This window comes from Spathaspora passalidarum (genome assembly GCF_000223485.1).
Source record: "Spathaspora passalidarum NRRL Y-27907 unplaced genomic scaffold SPAPAscaffold_7, whole genome shotgun sequence".
Lineage (NCBI taxonomy): Eukaryota > Fungi > Ascomycota > Pichiomycetes > Serinales > Debaryomycetaceae > Spathaspora > Spathaspora passalidarum.
Window position 1 is genome coordinate 786,110 of NW_006767431.1, and position 19,816 is coordinate 805,925.

Below are 19,816 nucleotides of genomic sequence, written 5' to 3' on the forward strand. Positions count from 1 at the left end.
GTTTTTTTGTATTATTAAACTTATCTTTGTAGTACACCATTTCTTATCTTCTTCGTCTACATCGTGATATTGTGCATGATGCACGACCACCAAAAATGAGTCTTTTTGGCGACCAGAAAAAATTTCCTTTTTTTGCCTGCAAGAACTTCTTCATTCTAGACACGCTATTAAAGGGCATTTGGAAGCTGGTTTATGCTTAGGATATTCAAACGCATAATGTCTACAAATACCACAAACTCAGTAGTTGCTAACGAATGGACTGCCTCTAAAGTCAGATCCACCTTTTTGGACTTCTTTACCAAGAAAAAGGGCCACACATATGTCCCATCATCATCGGTGGTTCCTCACAATGATCCAACTCTTTTATTCGCCAATGCTGGTATGAATCAATATAAACCTATTTTCTTGGGTACTGTTGATCCAGCTAGTGATTTTGCCAGTTTGAAAAGAGCTGCCAATTCCCAAAAGTGTATTAGAGCCGGGGGTAAACATAACGATTTGGAAGATGTTGGTAGAGATTCTTACCATCACACTTTCTTCGAAATGCTTGGTAACTGGTCATTTGGCGACTATTTCAAGAAGGAAGCCATTGACTGGTCCTGGGAATTATTAACTCAAGTTTACGGGTTAGACAAGGATAGATTGTATGTCACCTATTTTGGTGGTGACGAAAAACAAGGCTTGCAACCAGATTTGGAAGCCAAACAATTTTGGTTGAATGTTGGTGTTGCTGAAGACCATATTTTACCAGGTAGTGCCAAGGACAATTTCTGGGAAATGGGTGATCAAGGGCCATGTGGTCCATGTTCGGAAATTCATTATGACAGAATTGGTGGTGGTAGAAACGCTGCTGATTTGGTTAATATGGATGATCCAAATGTTTTGGAAGTTTGGAACGTTGTCTTTATTCAATATAACCGTGAACCAGATTCAAGCTTGAGAACTTTACCAAATAAACATATTGACACTGGTATGGGTTTTGAAAGATTGGTTTCTATTTTACAAGATAAATCTTCCAATTATGACACTGACGTTTTTGGACCAATCTTTGACAAGATCACTCAAATTACCGGTGTTAGACCATATGCTGGTAGATTCGGTGCTGAAGACAAGGACGGTATTGATACTGCTTATAGAGTCATTGCTGATCACGTTAGAACTTTAACATTTGCCATTTGTGATGGTGGTGTCCCAAATAATGAAGGTAGAGGTTACGTCTTGAGACGTATCTTGAGAAGAGGATCTCGTTATGTTCGTAAGTATATGAACTATCCAATTGGTTCATTCTTCCAACAATTGGTTGATGTTGTTATTGAACAAAACAAGGAAATCTTCCCAGAAATCGTTCATGGTGCTTCTGACTTGAAGGAAATCTTGAATGAAGAAGAAGTTTCCTTTGCCAAGACTTTAGACCGTGGTGAAAAGTTGTTTGAACAATATGCCATCATTGCTTCCAAGACCCCAGAACAAACCTTGTCTGGTAAGGATGTTTGGAGATTATACGACACTTATGGTTTCCCAGTTGATTTAACCAGATTAATGGCTGAAGAAGCTGGATTAAAGATTGATGAACCAGGTTTTGAACGTGCCAAAGAAGAATCTCGTGAAGCTTCTAAAGGTACCGGTACCAAGAACGGTACTACTTTGATCAAATTGGATGTCCATGCTTTGTCCAGCTTGGAAACTGAACTAGTTCCAAAGACTGATGATGAATACAAATATGGTACTGAAAATATTGAAGCCAAGATTGTTTCTATTTATGATGGTGCTGAATTTGTTACCAAGATCAATGATTCTACCAAGCAATATGGTATCTTATTAGACAAGACTCCATTCTATGCTGAACAAGGTGGTCAAGAATATGATACCGGTAAGTTAGTCATTGACGGTAAGAGTGAATTCACCGTTGACAATGTTCAAGTTTATGGTGGGTACGTTTTACATACTGGTACCATCACTGAAGGTGAGTTATCTGTTGGTGATTCCATCATTGCTTCATATGACGAGTTGAGAAGATGGCCAATCAGAAACAACCATACTGGTACCCATGTTTTGAATTATGCTTTACGTGAAGTTCTTGGTGACTCCGTTGACCAAAAGGGTTCCTTGGTTGCTCCAGAAAAGTTGAGATTTGATTTCAGTCATAAGCAAGCTTTATCTACTGCTGAATTAGAAAAGGTTGAAGCCATCTCTAACAAGTATATTAAAGACAACAAGACTGTTTACTACCAGGATGTTTCCTTGAGTCAAGCTAGAGAAATCAATGGTTTAAGAGCTGTTTTCGGTGAAACTTACCCAGATCCAGTTAGAGTTGTTTCTATTGGTGTTCCAGTTGACACTTTATTATCCAATCCTAAGAACCCAGAATGGCACGAAGTTTCCATTGAATTCTGTGGTGGTACCCATGTTGGTGAAACCGGAGAAATCAAGGATTTGGTTGTCATTGAAGAATCTGGTATTGCCAAGGGTATTAGAAGAATTGTTGCTGTTACTGGCCACGATGCTAGAAACGTTCAACGTTTAGCTTCTGAATTTGACCAAGAATTAGATCTTGCTGACAAGTTGCCATTTGGTCAAGATAAGGAAGCCAGAGCCAAGGAATTAGGTGTTAGATTGAAGCAATTGTCAATTTCCGTATTGGAAAAGCAAAAATTGAATGCCAAATTCAACAAGTTGGACAAGTCCATCAAAGACAATCTCAAGGCCATTCAAAAGGAAGAACTGAAGAAAACATTGGATGTTGTTAAACAATGGTTAGACCAAGAAAAGCCTGCTGATTTCCTTGTTAGCCATGTTCCAATCAATGCCAACGCCAAGGCTATAACCGAAGCTTTCAACTTAATCAAGAAACAAGACAAGACCAAGTCTGTTTACTTGATTACTGGTACTTCTGGTAAAGTTGCTCATGGTTGTTATATTTCTGATGAAGCAATTGCTAAAGGTGTTGATGCCACTGTTTTAGCCAAGGCTGTTAGTGACAAGATTGGTGGTAAAGCTGGTGGTAAGGGTAACATTGTTCAAGGTATGGGTGATAAGCCAGAAGGAATCAACACCGCTGTTGAAGAAGTTACCAAGTTATTAGCTGAGAAGTTGTAATTGTGTATATAAAATAATATTTAATTAAACCTATATGTCATAGAGCTTTGTTGTAGAAGCTTACCTGTAGTAATGTATTTTATAGTAGATATTTACATTTTGAGTTGATCAAACATACATTATTGTGTTATATTATGAATGAATGTTACATGATCATGCTATGCTAAAAGAAATAATTATTAACAGTATTTAAATCAATTCTATTTTCATCACCACCACTATACTCAGAATACAATTTCAAATCTTGGGCATTGAATATTTGATTATCCTCATCAGCATTGGTCAAGCTATATTTGTATAAATCTAAATCATCAAGACTTGTCTTGATGTTTCTTAAATTGATATCATATTCTTGGTGGTGGATATTAAACGAGTAGTCCCATTGTGATTTATATAATTTTTCATCAGCAGTATCTAGTTGAGGATTGGTTACCACTGGGTAGTTTTCATTAGAATCTTCAGATATTGTCGATAAGGTAGTTTCTGTTTCTATTGGTTGCTGAGAAGTCTCTTTATATCCCAATTTGTTTGATATGAATTTCTTAATTTTCTTTTGGTGGTACTTAACATTATTGGGTAAATCCTTAAGCTCAATATTAGTTTCATCTGGCTTATGTTTTCTCAGTTCAAATGGACTATAATCAAACACTAAATCTTGATTGGAAGGAAAATACCGAGAATTGCTATTCATATTAAATTGAAACATGCGGTTTAAAGATTGGAACTTTCTAGGTAAATAACATTCATTAAACCATCTATCGTTGTAATCGGCTGGGGGATCAGACTTTGCATCACTTTTTATTTCAAATCTAGAACTCGATAAGTAATCTTCATTAAACCAATGAATATAACTTGGTTTAAGCCGTAAGTTTTCAACATCTCGTTCATTATGGAGTGAAAAATCATTCAGTAATTCCCATAGTTTGGGTTTACTGGCAGAATATACATAGTTACCTAAAAATAGGTTGATTGCATCCTGCCTAATTTGATCCATGAACGAGTTTGAGTACATTCGTTTAATACTATTCAACATATCTCTTGTATGGGAAGACCATTGGTTTATACGTCGATAGGAATCCATAGTATTCACAAGATTCGATCCTCCGTATTGTATGGCAATTGTATCACCATGATCATGGAATATTTCTGTTAATATGTTAATTAAATCAGAATCATAGTCCAAGGTCTTATGTGGAGGAATAATCTTTAAAGCTTGTAATTGATATACCAAAGCTTCTTTGCAAATAATGAATTGGGCTGCATTAGTACGATCCAAACAATCAATACAGTTTGTACGTATTATACCGTGCTGCAATTTAGTTGTTTGTAAATCCACACCATTATGAAAGAATCCAATTTGACTTATCGACTTTTGCGCAATTCTTTGTAACGGGGTTATAACATCAAGATTTTTCTTTGAATGCTTTGACATATCAAACAGATAATACTGTAATTTATGTTCTTCTGGTAAAAACTGATCAAGATACCTTATACAATTCATGAAATGGACATTTAATTTCAGCTCTCGAGGTTGTCTTTCCTTTTGTTTAATCAAGTTCAAGATTATTATAGGCAGCCCATACCTATGAAACAAATTATTGAAATGTTTAGCTGAACTTTGGTAATAAGGATCTATCAAATTGATTTCGATTGGTGGTTTGGGTAATTTATTTAAATCTTGAGTCCAATACAAAGGAATCGAGCCTCGATGTTGGACAAAACTGGTATATCTTGGATTATTATAAAAGCCATACTTGCAATCATGGAAACTTGAAGTTAGCATATCTGAGACAATTTGTTCAGTTTCAATTTCATTAGCTACATTCCCAGTGTCATTGACACCTCGTTTAAGGAATCTTGCTCCAGCAAAATGATGGGATCTTCGGGCAATTATGGTAATATACAACTTTCTTCCATAAATGCTTATGTTTGCTTGATCGATGAATCCATGGATTATTGGTTGGAACCATTCGTATGTTGTGATTTCATGATTGTTTTCTATAATTGGTTTTAATAACAAGTTATTCCATACAAATCGTTCATTGTGATCAAAAGAATTAAACAAGTCGTTTTCAGTATAGGCTTGTTTATTTCTCATAAAGTTTGTCTGTAACGAGTTTGTAATATCATAAGCATAACTGAAATAAAAAGTCTTGCTTAAATCCAAATATTTGAAGATGGAGAGGAGCCTTTCTTCGTCACTATACTTTTCTGGCTTCTTGTAATTGATTTCGATGGGGATTAACTTTGTTTCGTCAATGTGGTAGATAAAGTGACCACCTAGTATTGCTACTTGAGAGCATTTGGTGATTATACTCAAGTAGTAACATTTTGTGAATCTGATCAAACCCAATAATCCAAACCCATGGACAATTTTATGAATTCCACCTTCTATAGACTCATTCAACCCATTCAACAATTCAACCATGTCTTTACGAGTATAGAAATAGTTCTTATCTTCAATAATTACCAACTTTGATTCGTCTTCTTCTTCAATGCCAATTTCCATGATTCTAAAAAGACTTTCTTTGGCATTACTTCCCACAATGTACATGGTGGTCTTGGAATTGTATACTGTAAATCTCTGAAGAATAATACGTTTATTGTTAGCTTGATCTTCTGGTTCTTCTTCTTCTTCTTCTTCTTGATCTTCATCTTCGTCTTGATCTTGCCCCTCTTCTTCGGACTCCAACTCCCCTTCTATAATTTCGTTTGTAGGTGGAGGCACTTCCTCAGGAATTGTTGCATTTGAATCAGTTTTGATCACCTCAGTATCCTGTGGTCTGATCATTGTCAGTGGGGTGTTTTTTTCATGCACAGGGTGTAGTGGTACTTTCTTGTGGAGTAAAACTGCTTTAGGTGTTTTTGTTTGTTGTTGAAGTTGTGCATGTGCACGACTATCTTGTGTTTGAGCCATTTTAACCTGCAAAACGTCATTACGTACTGGAAAACTGATTTCCAATCGTCAAAAATGCTAGTATAGTTGAAACTCCATTGTTCTTTTTTTTTGACGAAACGAGTGTTTTCGGAAAAGTTTAAATAATAAATTGCAATGGTTGAATCGACAACTGACGTATTATATAGCCTCAGTATACTGGTTTTCGGTTTGCTGCAACTTCAAATAAAATAAATTTAGCCGCGCTACCACATCTTCCTAATTGGGAAGTTTTATGAGATTCCATTTATACCAGTTCTGGGAATTTGCATCAGCAAAGCATCCCGGCTAATAACAGGATTGCAACCAAGCCATTTGGCCATTGCAACCAATCCATTTGGTTATTTGCAATTGATGGACACGGGAAGTCTCAAATGGTATATATAAATACCCAAGCGGTTGCCCTTCTCTACAAGTAAATGTAACTCAGTAGCTCACCAAAAAAAAATGAAAGTACTCTGTTCTTTAATATCCTTCTTTTTCGCAACCTTTGTTGTCACTGCTGCTGCTATCAAGGGTGATGCTTTCCAACAAGAGTTCAATGAGTTACTTACCGTGCTTGAGTCATACAACGACACTCTGGTGCTCAAAAGAGATTATGCGCCACTTACTTCAGCTTTAACAGCATTGAACAAATCTGGACAAGGCGTTCAAATTGCACATACGATGTATAGTAGTAAAGCCACCCAATCAACAGTTATCAATGTAGTAGAGGACTACATTAAGGCAACCACTTTAACCCAAATTTTGAAAGATTCTGATGATTCCGACATGTCCGTGGATATAGTCATGATCCTTTTCACCAATTCTAATATGATTCCTGGTTTAACTAAAATCATTAAGACTCTCCATGATAATGGCGTTTTATCATTTTCGTTAAAGAAAAGAGGGCTACTAGATGGTATCCTTGGAAAATTAAATAACATATTCACTTCTATTCAAAACGAGTCCATCCAAACTATTGTGAAGTTAATGAATGCCGTGACCGACTCGGAAGATATTTATGAATCGTTGGAAAAATCAGGGCTTTTTATTTCCTTGTTTGAAGATATTGTCACTACCACCGATGGTCAAGCTTTTTCAGTCAATTTAGTTACTGATATAATCAATAAGGATGTTATTACTTGGTCCCTGTTGATGAGTGCCGTGAACAGTTCTGCAATTATTGCAAACACAACTTCCAAATTATTCACCAACGCTACTAATAGACAGATTATTTTCCATTGGATCTCAACTAATGGTCTTAGTGTTCTTCTTGAAATTTTAAAAGCATTATTTTAATTAAATATGTAAGTGTTTATGCCATAATTTTATATATATATGAAAATCCATATAAAGTCATTCAACGTGACAACATCAAATCCCTTGCTGGATGCATAAGCATAATTTCCTTCCAAAAAAAACATACAACCAGAAAAAGGACTCCTACTCTGTATAAAAAGTAAAAATTGGTATAACTTGGCAGGATTCATCTACAAAAGTTATCTAAATCAAGGTTAACTTTTTAGATTATTTCATATAGATGTTGCAATTTTTTAAACACTTCAAACTTTGTATGAAATTTTAATGTCTCATGCAATTAATATCTTACCAGTTATTATCCTTTTCAATGGTTTTTTGTTCATTTATAGCACCATACTCTAGTATCAAGTTGGTAGCGATATTTTTGTTTCGGTTTTTTTTTTTATTTTATCCGAGGCGTTTAATTCAGAGCGGCTATTTTTGATCTGTTTTTCTTGCAACCAAAAGCACCTGGAATGTTGAGAGCAAGCAAATCAATTCAACAAGCAAGTAAATTGAGGTCCTGGTCATCTGATATAACAACTAGTGTATCAGATAAGCAGTTACCAAACAGAGATAATGCAATGATTAGTGTTGCAAATTCTAGTGATGCTGAAAACTTAAACACCTCAAGTGAAGTTGAAAGTGACCTTGACAAACTTAGAATAGAAAACCAGAAATTGAAACTTCAAAACAGTAAGCTTCTCCAGGATTTGAAAGATAACAATATAGAACTAACTAATTTGAAAGAAACCTTAAAACTTCATGTTAAACTCGGACAGGAAAAGGATAATAAGATTTCCAGATTGAAGGCAGAAATTACAATGCAAAAAGATTGTTTAAACTGGGAAACTTATCAAATTAAAAAGTTAAGGGCAGAAGTTACAAATATTAGAGGAACCTTTCGTGTTAAAGATTTACTTATTCAGCTGTTAACAAACCAATGGGAATCCTGCAAAAAGAGTTCTGAGAAGAAACTCGAGGAATTTGGAAAGAAAGTAAATACCCAAGAAAAGGTGATAAAGAAGTTTAAGGATAAGATAAAGGAGTTGTATAAGACTGTTGATGAACAGGAGGATAAAATTGAAGAGCAGGAAGAAACCTTTGGCAGAATAATTGATGAAATTACACTGGCAAATCTTACGTGGGCCCTAATGTGTTATTCATTGTTTCAGTTAAACCTCAGCTTCTTTCAAAATTTCCTTACTTATGAATCTATTCATGAATATAACTCAATCCTTGATAATTTCCATTTCCCAAGCAAACTCGACCCTGAAGAAATGGAATGGATTAAGAATTTGTTTCTACGTAATGAGGAAATGTTTGAATCTTTGACTGGGTCTATTTGGAGAGATATACCAAATATTTAACTGGATTGAGAAGAATAATGGTTTAACTTGCTCGAAATCTCATGACATTACTACTTAGATCTATAAAATCATGGTATGTACATCAAATAATTGAATATATATAATGTTTTGTTGTTTCTACAAAGTGTGAAACAAGTTGTTCATCCCAAAGACAATAAGTAGAGATTGTTTTCAAATATTTACTCGTATAATTTCACAGTTGCAGGAAGTGTGATTTAGTGTTGGGACTTATACCACGTTAAGGTTATAGCCAGCTAGAGCTGGGATAAGTTCCAATTTTGTTGAAAATAAAGATTAAATCTGAGGATAGTTAAAGTGTAGGTGTTTTAACTTGTGCTTAAGCATCTGATCTGAACTTCTACATATACCTAAGGGATATAAAAGGGAATAAGGTATAATATTAAAACTATTTAAACACAAAAGTAAAACGCAGGGATTGTTGTACTAAAAAGACCCAATAGCAAATTAGCAAAATCAACGCCCTAAAAAAAAGCACTAACCAGACATTAACAAATACTACACGCTTAATATTTCAAAGCTTAATATCTTTTATAACCATCTTCTTGACCAGTTTGGTCAAATTTCCGCTTTTGTCCTGCCTGGCATTCTCCTATTTCTATTGCTTCAAGTATTGTTTTACCGCCATTGCCTAAAGGCATTTTTATTCTAGGTTCCCAAATCTTATGTGTCTTCTTATATTCATAAAAAGTTTCCTTAAGTTTATTGTATTCAATTCTCAAATGTAATAGTTCTCCTTTGAGCTTGATAATTTCAAGCTGGTTTCTTGTTTGTCTCATAAGGTACAACACGTGTAATTATATTACTGGACCAGAAGCTTGTTAATAAAGCTGTCTTCAGTATCGATCAAGTTGAGATTATAAGCGACACGACAGAGTATGAGATTCAAATATCGGTATTTTGAGGATTGTTCAAAGAAGTTGGAGAAAACAAGCTTAGCGCCAATGAAAGCATTATTCCTGTTTCGCACCCAATTTATATACCAAGATAAATTGCAAAAGTCAATGCTACCAATTAACCAGTATGAATTTATAACAAAAACGATACTTCTAACCCAACATAGATGATCTGTTTAGGAGAAGTTGTAAGAGATTCGAAAAGTTAGTACCTTATTATTTACCATTGAAGTTTGTCACAGTAACAAAATCTAAATTAAGATATAAAAATGAAATATAAAGATCCGATGACAACAGAAAACAAGATTGTAAAGAAACCAACAACCAGTAAATAGTATTTCTAATGACAAAAATTAACTTTATTAAGGATTTATATATGCTTTCACTTATTAAGTAACATTTCAAGCGCAATCTTCATCAGCACCACTATCATTCAATTTCAACTTCTTGAAGCTTCTTCTTTCTTGTTCTTGAAACTTGGCCCTATAACTAACAAAATATAGGAGCAACTCATCATATTCCTTTCTCATTTCCAGAATTTCTTGATTAAGTCTATCTTTGTCATCATGCAAAACAGAATTATGGTGGTGTAAAGAGCCATCTTGGTCCAGAATTTCACTAATATGGCTGTGGATTTCGTCCATGTTACCAATAAAATAACAAAGTAATAACTGAAACGAACTTATTGGGGAAAGTTTAGTACTGGAAGAAATCGAATTTTGAAAAGAATGTAAGCGCCAATTTTGGTTGCCAGAAAACAGTTGCATCCAAATTCTTATACTAAGATAAATTGTGATTTTACACGACTTTATCAAATATGGTGCTACCACTTGACATTCTAACAATTCTATGGTTGGTATATTTTGATATGTCTAAACGTTAATACATAGTAGAACAAAAGGTCTTTATGAGATTAAACTACAATGAATCTCTTTGTTATACTTTTACTTCTAGTCTTGGTTAACCCGGTCGAGATTATTGACTTGGATAAACCAAAAATCAACAAGAAAGAAATAAAAATAATCACGATAGACAAACCCAAACATAACGCTTTGCTACGTATCTGGAACAAGAATGTGAAAACGATAATTTATATTAATGATACAAATACAACTATAGTACCTACATTTCTTACTATACCTGCCAGTGAACTATCCACCTGGACTACATTCAAGTATGTTGAGATTGAAAATGATGCAAAATATACGCGATTAGCCCATGCTATCCCCTTTTCGCCATGCATAACAAATATGAGACAAGATGAGACGTCGTCGGTGCATCGAAGCAGTCGAATAATCCTTGAGGCGATGGTAGATGCTTCGTTTGGAGTTGAGTTTGGGTTTGGAAGTATTCTCGATGATAATATTGTTGAGTATACCCTTCGGTACCGGAACGTATTCAAGGTGTTTAAACTGAGGTACGTGGAAAGTTCCATGGGTTGTAGCACAAATAAGAAAGGGCATGCTGCACGAGTGTTTGGATTCATTCCTATAATTCACAACAAGATGCGGGTTCGTAAGATTGAATATGATGCCGAAGAAGGGACAATTAGTAAAGACGACGAGTTTAAATCCCTTCCTCCCGTTCGTAAGTTAAGTAATGGGGTATTAAAAACCGTATGCAAGGTTGGTACAAGGGACCAATTGAGGTGTCATGAAAATTCAGGGAAATTTATTGACGAATACAAGAACCAATTTTCATTCAATGTCGTTTAAACCAATATTTAACTTTTCTGAATGAATGTTCATCCTTTTCCTTGAGTTCTCGCTTATTCATGTATTGAGGAGGGTGATTAGTTTCATCAAAGATGGAAAATTCTTGCTTTATTGGCGTTGATGGTTTCAGTTTTGGTTTATACTTGGGGATTTGGGTGGTTTTAAGAATGTTACATTCAGCGAGTGATTCGGGACGACGAGGAGATTTCAATTTCAGTTTGGAAGTAGTGTCGGTTAATATTGAATTACTTGGACTTGATACTTGCCAACTTATTGGACTGGTTGGTTTGCTTGCATTGACATTCATGCTTATGGGGCTGGTTGATTTCTCTGAACTTATTGGACTTGAAGATTTTGGTGAGCTTATAGGACTGTTGGATTCAGGTTTTGTATTTTCATCCAGCAATGAAGTGCTAGTAGTTGTGGCTGGTGTTGAGATTGGAAGGGCAAGTACTTGTGTATTAGTTGATATTGGGGATGAAGTACTTGATTCAAGCTTTAACGGCAGGGACACCGCTCGTGGTGGATACCGTATGGAAGATCTCTTGGTTTTCAAATTAGATAATGAGGATGAATGATAAATTAGGTTAGAAGAAGCTGAGCTTAAACTTTCATTTGATTTTAATGCATTGGAAATTTTGTTTGATTGGTCGTAAAATATTTGATACCTAGTGGCAGTTGCTCCCGACCGTTTTGAAGAACATTCATTCTTGGATGATATGATTGAACTTGGAGAAGAATCATCCTGATTATCATAAAATATGTTTGATGGTGGTTGGAGCATTTCTTCTTCTTCGCTGGTTTCATCCTCTTCTTCTAGTATATTAACCTCGGGGTTTTCTACCTCGGTGTATTTGATAAAGGGCGACCCTAATAGTTCATGGTTATACATGGCTGGAGCCAGTTCCATTCGTTTATGACGTATAAACCGTGGAGGAGTATTATTCGTCCCAATATGTAAGTTTGCATTTAGTATTTCATCAAGGTCAATCATTGCTTCGGGGATGTTTTCATTATTAAGGGTTGTTTCTTCGGTGAGGAATAATCTTGGTGGTGGTGGTATTAGGGTAGGTTGTGTGGGTTTTGGGTTTGGCTTTTTAAACCTTATTGGTGAATTCAAGCTATTTGTTGAAGAATGCATAAATTTTCTTGGTAACGAGGTTGAGATCTGGGGAGGTGGGGGTAAATCTAGCTTGTTTGGAAATGAAAAGTGCTCAGTATCAGCAGTATTTGAAAAATCTTCCTCATTATTGAAGTTGAAGTGACGATTTAGTTCTTCATCTGACAAATCTTTTGTTGGAGATGCGATGTCGTTAGGTAGTAGTAGCTGAGAGTTGGTGTCGTGATGAGTTGGGCTGAATGGTGGTGGTGGTTGTGCATTACTTGGACTATGAGGAAATGGCGCATATAAGCCCAAGCCTATGGCATCAAAGTCTCCGCTTATAGCTTGAGATCTTCGATGTCTATGAGTCCTTTTAGTGGTGGTTGACATGTCATGGACCGATGCTTGCAACTAGTGTGAACAAGGGGAAGATATAACAAATGAATGAAGGAATAGGAAACGATTAACGAATGAACAGATCGGTGATAGTGTTTTCCACCCAGCTAAAGGTGTATCTGTTGAGTGATAAGATCTGATGAGTAAGTATCCGAAGGTTCCACAGTGTGTGTAGCAGCAACCAGAGAAAAAATGAGAAAAAAAAAAATTTAAACGAGGATTGTGCGAAGGCAATAACGCGTGGGTTGGGAATTTAAGTTTGATGGGCTGGGGAATGCAGATGTATGGTGGATTATATTAAGTAGATCAAGGTTTTATCTAGTAATTAAGGTCACGCAACAATAGATGGGATAAAGGAATGGACGTCACGATTGGTGGTGGTAGTGGCAGTGGTTGTGGTTGTGGAGTGATAGTGCTATGTAGCGGCCAATAGTATGTGGTAGTGTAGACCAAAAGTAACACGTAAATAAATGAGCGAATATCAATAAATGTAGTGAGTGGGACGCAGTGAACGATTGTGAGAACGATTGGTCAATTGATTGAACGAATGAACGATTATACGAGAATATACAAGTGGCAACCTGTTATCTCTAACTAATAGGAAAATAAGAAGAAAAGATTGTAGTCAAGGTAAAGGAGTGTGGTAATTTATTGGCACATTCGCAGTTTGTTCAAGACAAGTAACCCGCTGGAATATATTCAACAACTGTTGCTGGTGATGGGGCGTATGGTTAGAAGCACTGGAATTGATACCTTCGACACGTAACTGTTTTAGACTTTAAACTTTGTAAAGCAAATCGGTTTGTTATTTTTAATTAAATCCCAAAACGGAAATATGTGAATTGCTTTTTTCTTGTTTGGTTTCATTTTGCCCAATCAAGAAAAATACTTTGCATTTTTGCAGTCAAATTTAACAAAGGTGATTGTTCAAACATTTGGTGCTGATACCAACAATATTTGGACAATATGACGTGTTTACAAAGGTTAAATTGTAATTTTTTTTTGTCAATAATCTAGTATTACTCTATTATGTACTTACGAAATAACTATTGTGCATTGGTTTTGCTCTCTCTCTCTCCCCCCCCAAAAAAATAAATGCTTTACTTTTTATGCTTCTTGGCAATTCTTCTCAATGCTCTTTGTTCATTCTTCATAACACCATCAACCATCTTATATTTACCCTTAACACCCTTTGGTCTACCACTTAATCCCTTATTGGCACCCCTGGCAACAACAACACTAATCTTTGGTTTTTGTTTTTGTTTCTTAGTCAACTTCTTCATCAACTTTTGGATTTCTTCTGCCTTGTCTCGTTCGGATTTACCACTGTCTTCATTAATTAAATCAGACTTCTTCTTCAATTTCTCTAATCTACGCAAAGCTCTCATCTTCTTTCTACCTTGAGCTTCCAACACCTTCTTGATTGGTCTGGCATTCAATTGTTTTTGCTTTTCCTTAATGGCCATTGCTGCTTCCTTGGTGATTGGTTTTATAAGTTTAGAATGCTTATTTTCATCATCCAAGAACCAATCAGGCAAGTTATCCTTATCTCTGAATGAATATCTGTGGAACCCTTCGTTGACCAAGTCGTTCTTGTTCATTTGGCCAAGAGCAACTTGATGAGCCAAAGTCATGGCTTCGACAGTGACAAGATCAAGATTCTTCTGGTGAGTCTTGGTCTTGGTTTCAGTATCACTATCTGAATCATCATAGTCGGATTCTTCATTTGGAACAACTTCAAAGTCATCATTTTCTGAATCACTCGAGTCGCTAGAATCGTCAGCCGGTTGTACTGGTTTTTGTGGTTGCGGCTTAGTAGACCCATTGGTTTCAGTTGGCTTTGTCATCTCTTCTAACAACGCATCATCGCCAAGTTCCTTGAAGATAGAGTCGGAACTAAAGAAGGCCTTGGCGTTTTTAGATAACTCGTTGGCTTTTCTAGCTTCGATAATCTTGTTAATTTGTTCGTCGTCATCGGAATCACTTTCAGAATCTTCTTCCATTTCGTAATCATTTTCCAGCTCGACTTCTTCTGGTTCATCATCTATTCCGTCCCATGGTTCATCATTTTCTCTCAACTTCTTGGCTCTGTAATTAACATCCTTCTCAGCTTTTCTGGCTTGATAATTTTGATACATATCTTCCAATTGATTTTCCAATTCATCGGCCGAGTTGATATCTTCTGCTTCTTCATCTATATGGATTTCATTATCTTTAGCTAATTCTTGTTCAGTAAATACCATTCTCTTTTTACCCTTGGCTAATTTGTCCAATTGCCCAGTTTTCTCGGCAGTCTTCAAATTAAATAAGGATTCAGCACCGATATTTGAAGCTTCAATACCGATATTCATATCAGTAATCATATTCATTTGATTACGTACAATTTCCTTTTGTTTCAACTCGTTAGCTTGTTTCTTAAGACGTTTTTGCTTTTGCTTTTGTTTATCCATAAGTTCTTGTAATTCTTTATCAATCTTTTGTTCTTCAGTGAGTTCTTCAACTTCGATTTCTGGTTTTTCTTCTGGAAGATCAAGCTGAAGGAGTTCTCTGGCTTGTTTCCTGAATTTCAAGATCAATTTGAATTCTTTTCTACCAAGGGTCTTCAAATCTTTCAAACATTCAAGAAGTTCAGGAGTACAACTTCTCAATTTAGACACTACCTTCCATTCATGATCATCAGTAGGAACTTCCAACTTGTTAAGTCTACCCAACTGATTTATAGGATCTTCGTCTTTTATGAATTCGAGTATAGGCATGGTGTGATATAATGTATAATCTCCTTCTTCATAACCAGTTCTGTGTCTTGTTTTCTTTTCTGGATTAAACACCTTCGCTTCATTATTAGTTTCCACACGGTCGATTTCTTCAAAGACTTCCTTAGGATCAAGTAATCTAGGATCCAACTTCTTTGGAGCCTTGAATCCCTTACACACCACGAAAATTTCTGCAGATACATTACGGGAGGCTGGTGGTTTAGTAGCCTCCACTTTTTCGAATAATTGTTGGAAAACCCAAAGTAAATTATTATAATCTCTTGATCTGAAAATCTTGGTGATAAAGTTCCCGTTGGGGGCCAAATGTTCCACGGCTAGTCTTAAGGCTTGTAAAGTTAATTGAGATTGGGTGAATGCATCTTGAACCCAACCTAACCCGACATTAGGAGCACCATCATGCATCACGGTGTCCACTTTAAAAGTTTTCAAGTACCCTCTAAGCTTACTTCTACAATCTTCAGTAGTGATGTCAGACTGGAAAGTAATCACATTGGGCATAGGCTTGATAGGAACAATATCAACACCCACAATAAGGGAATTCACAGGACATAACTGCGAAGCGACTTGACACCACGAACCTGGGGCACAACATAAATCAACTACGACTTTGGATTTTTCAAGGAAATGACCAAATTTTTCATTGATTTGAATGATCTTGAACGAAGATCTCGCACGGTATCCCTTTTCCTTAGCTAAGTAATAGTACCTATCTAAACGACCTTTACTATTCTTCTTTTGTGTTTTACCCATGGCGTTGTAATTGTATAAAGAAGAGAGACTTTAAAAAAAAAAATATATAAGATTTTCTTTTTTTCTTATAGAGATGAGATAAAGTAGGTGGTACTGCACAAAGTGATAATAGTCTATTCCTGCACATGAGACCCAGTTTAATCTTCTGGTTTAAATGGTATCTATTACACGGCTTGCGGTTTATTGTAGGGAGTAAACTTAATAATCTGTAATGGTGGCTCTGATTCGGTCGTGGGTAGTCGCGCTTTTCAACCATAGGAGCAACAATATCAGCATAGTGTCTTAAGACAAACCATATAATTTAAATGTAAAGGGAATTTGATAAGAAACACATACTAGTTATAGAAATCAGAGTAAGAAAGAGTACCAAGTCTAAGACTTGATTGGAAGTAGGTTTCATGTAGCTTGGGTTCTTATAAACTCGTACAGCTAAAATACCATTTGTGCGAATGTGGAGTCAAGACCTAGAATTCCCTGGTTATAGGTAATTGGTTGTTTGAGATCCAAAAGCAATTGCACGGGGATCTTTGGTTATCTTTTGGTACTAAGGAAACTATTACAAACTAGTCGTTTCCTGAAAAAAAGAAAAACATCTATAAACTATTATATCTTCTAAACTTTCTCTAAGCAATCAAAAGGTGCTGCATTACCACTTTTGCGTTTGAGATAATCACTTGGATATAGGTCAGCTTTAAATCCTATGATTTTCTCTGTCACAAATATCAATAATGGGAAATATCATCCATAGGTAACATATTCTGTTTGAGTAAATGATGAGCTTGAATCAGAGGTTCAATAGAAACATTACCATCTTTTGAGCCATAATTTGCTTAATTCCAATGCAAACTTGACTAATGTGTGTTCTTTTACCATGGTCCTGTATCGGACTATTACTCAACCCTAGAACTAAATGCATGTGCTTATGTCACTCATTTGGGGGAAAAACTTTTTACAGCCGTGTTCCTTACTTTAATGCTATTTATTATGAGACATCTTATCCCAGTTTGAAATTAATGCTACTGAATTGTAGACCATTCCTTGGTGCATCTGGTTGAATATCCAATTGGTAGCGCTTCACCTTTCGTAATAAATGTTGGATGTATAGTCAACTGCTATTCCCAAAACCCTTCCCGGCAATGTAATGTTTTAATTGTAGTTGCATTATTGCATTAAGTTTAAGTTTGTTGAATATGAGTATATCTGTGTTGGTCAACCCAATAAGGTGATGTATGGTTAGGACAGGGTTCTTTATTGGTTGTAAGAAAAAAAATGTCGTCATTAGATATAAAGACCAGAGTTTTGCTTTCACATAAACACGACATTTCTCATAAAATTTTACCACCGACTTTTCCAAAGGTCATTTGCGACATTTCTCGTCAGGTTGGTTGGCTGTGTTGGTTTTCCGCGCCGCCATTCCAAATTTCACGCTCCACATCCCTACCCCCTTTTCCTTTTACAACATTAAAGCACATAATGAACGTGTTAAAACTTCAAAAGAAATTTCCCAATTTGCAACAATCGGACTTGTTCACCATAATTGATGATTTCCGGGCCATTGACTTGGAAGACAAGGGATATGTCGAAAAACAAGATGTCTACAACTCAATCTCCAAACAAGGAGTATATACTTATGATCAAGCCAGAGAAACTTTGAAAAAAGTCGATGTGGATGCTTCTGGTCATGTTGAATTGGATGACTATGTCGAATTGGTTGCTAAATTAAAGGAATCCACTTTAGCTCCAGAAGCTCCCGCTCCTGGTTCTGTGTCTCCTAGAATTAGTAAGAAACAACCACCTCCAGTTCCTACTGCCAGTTCTAAGAACAAGACATTTATTACTGGTAAATCGGAAGGTACCACCCATACCATTAACGATGACGAAAGAATTGAATTCACCAGGCACATAAACTCCGTATTGGCTGGTGATGCCGATATTGGCAAGAGATTGCCTATTGATCCAAACACTTTCCAAATTTTTGATGAATGTAGAGATGGGTTAGTTTTGTCTAAATTGATTAACGATTCTGTTCCTGACACCATTGATACTAGAGTTTTGAACTTGCCAAAGGCCAAGAAATTGAACAATTTCCAAATGTCGGAAAATGCCAATATTGTTATCAATTCAGCCAAGGCCATTGGATGTATTGTTGTCAATGTTCATTCTGAGGATATAATTGATGGTAAAGAACATTTAATTTTGGGTTTAATTTGGCAAATCATTAGACGTGGTTTGTTGTCTAAAGTTGATATTAAGTACCACCCTGAATTATACAGATTATTGGAAGATGATGAAACTTTGGAACAATTCTTGAGATTACCACCTGAACAAATCTTACTTAGATGGTTCAATTACCATTTAAAGAATGCTGGTTCAAACAACAGAGTGTCCAACTTCTCTAAGGACATTGCTGATGGTGAAAATTACACTATTTTACTCAACCAATTAGTCCCAGAACAATGTGATTTATCCCCATTGAAAGAATCAAACTTGATTGCTCGTGCTGAAAAGATCTTGGACCATGCCGACAGAATTGGATGTAGAAAGTATCTTACAGCCAGCTCTTTAGTAGCAGGTAATCCTAAGTTGAATTTAGCATTTGTGGCCAATTTGTTTAACAATTACCCAGGGTTACAACCAATTGAACCACACGAACAAATTGAGATTGAAGAATTTGATGCCGAAGGAGAAAGAGAAGCCAGAGTATTCACTCTTTGGTTGAATTCCTTGGATGTTGAACCACCAGTCATTTCTCTTTTCGAAGACTTGAAAGATGGGTTGGTCTTGTTACAAGCTTACGACAAGGTCTTGCCTGGATCTGTCCTGTTCAAACATGTTAACAAAAAACCAGCAAATGGAGAAGTTTCAAGATTTAAAGCTCTTGAAAACACAAACTATTCCGTTGAAATTGGTAAAGCCAATGGTTTCTCTCTTGTTGGTATTGAAGGTTCCGATATTGTTGATGGTAACAAACTTTTAACTTTAGGTTTAGTTTGGCAATTAATGAGAAGAAACATAATCAATACCTTATCTGAGTTGGGTAAAGGTGCCAACTTGAGTGATTCGGATATTCTTAAGTGGGCTAATGCTCAAGTTGCAAAAGGTGGCAAATCATCTAAGATCAGAAGCTTCAAGGATGAATCATTGTCTACTGGTGAATTCTTATTGGATGTTCTTAACGGATTGAAACCAGGTTATGTTGATTATGATTTGGTACATAAGGGAACTAACTTGTCTGATGATGAGAAGTATGCCAACGCTAAGTTGGCCATTTCTATTGCTAGAAAGTTGGGTGCTTTAATCTGGTTGGTTCCTGAGGATATTAACGAAGTCAGAAGTAGATTAATTTTATCATTTGTTGGTAGTTTGATGGCGGTTGCTGAAACCTTATGAGTCTGTTTATATTACTAGCTATTTGATTTTGTAGTTTTAAAATAAATGTTTTGTTTAGAAGATATGTAATCCTGATTACTCTCATCGAGGAAG

The 19,816-nt window shown here is 35.9% G+C and overlaps 8 protein-coding genes across 8 annotated transcripts; 5 read left to right on the forward strand and 3 right to left on the reverse strand. All coding sequences in view use genetic code 12, as the record gives it.

The window, feature by feature from the left end:
- Window positions 1-216: 216 nt before the first annotated feature.
- ALA1 (alanine--tRNA ligase) lies at window positions 217-3,096 on the forward strand (the record flags this gene model as incomplete). Its single annotated transcript, XM_007377520.1, has 1 exon — window positions 217-3,096. The coding sequence occupies one exon, from the start codon at window positions 217-219 to the stop codon at window positions 3,094-3,096; it is 2,880 nt and encodes a 959-aa protein (XP_007377582.1).
- Window positions 797-6,013, reverse strand: SPAPADRAFT_73292 (phosphatidylinositol-3,5-bisphosphate 5-phosphatase; the record flags this gene model as incomplete). Its single annotated transcript, XM_007377521.1, has 2 exons — window positions 797-5,775; window positions 5,992-6,013. 2 exons carry the CDS (start codon window positions 6,011-6,013, stop codon window positions 3,260-3,262), a joined length of 2,538 nt encoding a protein of 845 aa, XP_007377583.1.
- A 465-nt stretch (window positions 6,014-6,478) lies between these two features.
- Window positions 6,479-7,312, forward strand: SPAPADRAFT_52681 (uncharacterized protein; the record flags this gene model as incomplete). The annotated part of the gene is made up of 1 exon (XM_007377522.1): window positions 6,479-7,312. One exon carries the CDS (start codon window positions 6,479-6,481, stop codon window positions 7,310-7,312), a length of 834 nt encoding a protein of 277 aa, XP_007377584.1.
- Window positions 7,313-7,788: 476 nt separating this feature from the next.
- SPAPADRAFT_68687 (uncharacterized protein) lies at window positions 7,789-8,784 on the forward strand (the record flags this gene model as incomplete). Its single annotated transcript, XM_007377523.1, has 1 exon — window positions 7,789-8,784. The coding sequence occupies one exon, from the start codon at window positions 7,789-7,791 to the stop codon at window positions 8,680-8,682; it is 894 nt and encodes a 297-aa protein (XP_007377585.1).
- A 1,070-nt stretch (window positions 8,785-9,854) lies between these two features.
- SPAPADRAFT_63444 (uncharacterized protein) lies at window positions 9,855-10,310 on the reverse strand (the record flags this gene model as incomplete). The annotated part of the gene is made up of 1 exon (XM_007377524.1): window positions 9,855-10,310. One exon carries the CDS (start codon window positions 10,238-10,240, stop codon window positions 9,998-10,000), a length of 243 nt encoding a protein of 80 aa, XP_007377586.1.
- A 365-nt stretch (window positions 10,311-10,675) lies between these two features.
- Window positions 10,676-11,834, forward strand: SPAPADRAFT_63445 (uncharacterized protein; the record flags this gene model as incomplete). Its single annotated transcript, XM_007377525.1, has 1 exon — window positions 10,676-11,834. The coding sequence occupies one exon, from the start codon at window positions 10,847-10,849 to the stop codon at window positions 11,309-11,311; it is 465 nt and encodes a 154-aa protein (XP_007377587.1).
- Window positions 11,835-13,814: 1,980 nt separating this feature from the next.
- Window positions 13,815-16,349, reverse strand: SPB1 (27S pre-rRNA (guanosine2922-2'-O)-methyltransferase; the record flags this gene model as incomplete). The annotated part of the gene is made up of 1 exon (XM_007377526.1): window positions 13,815-16,349. One exon carries the CDS (start codon window positions 16,331-16,333, stop codon window positions 13,910-13,912), a length of 2,424 nt encoding a protein of 807 aa, XP_007377588.1.
- A 1,105-nt stretch (window positions 16,350-17,454) lies between these two features.
- On the forward strand, window positions 17,455-19,781 carry SAC6 (fimbrin; the record flags this gene model as incomplete). The annotated part of the gene is made up of 1 exon (XM_007377527.1): window positions 17,455-19,781. One exon carries the CDS (start codon window positions 17,807-17,809, stop codon window positions 19,721-19,723), a length of 1,917 nt encoding a protein of 638 aa, XP_007377589.1.
- Between the last annotated feature and the right edge of the window lie 35 nt (window positions 19,782-19,816).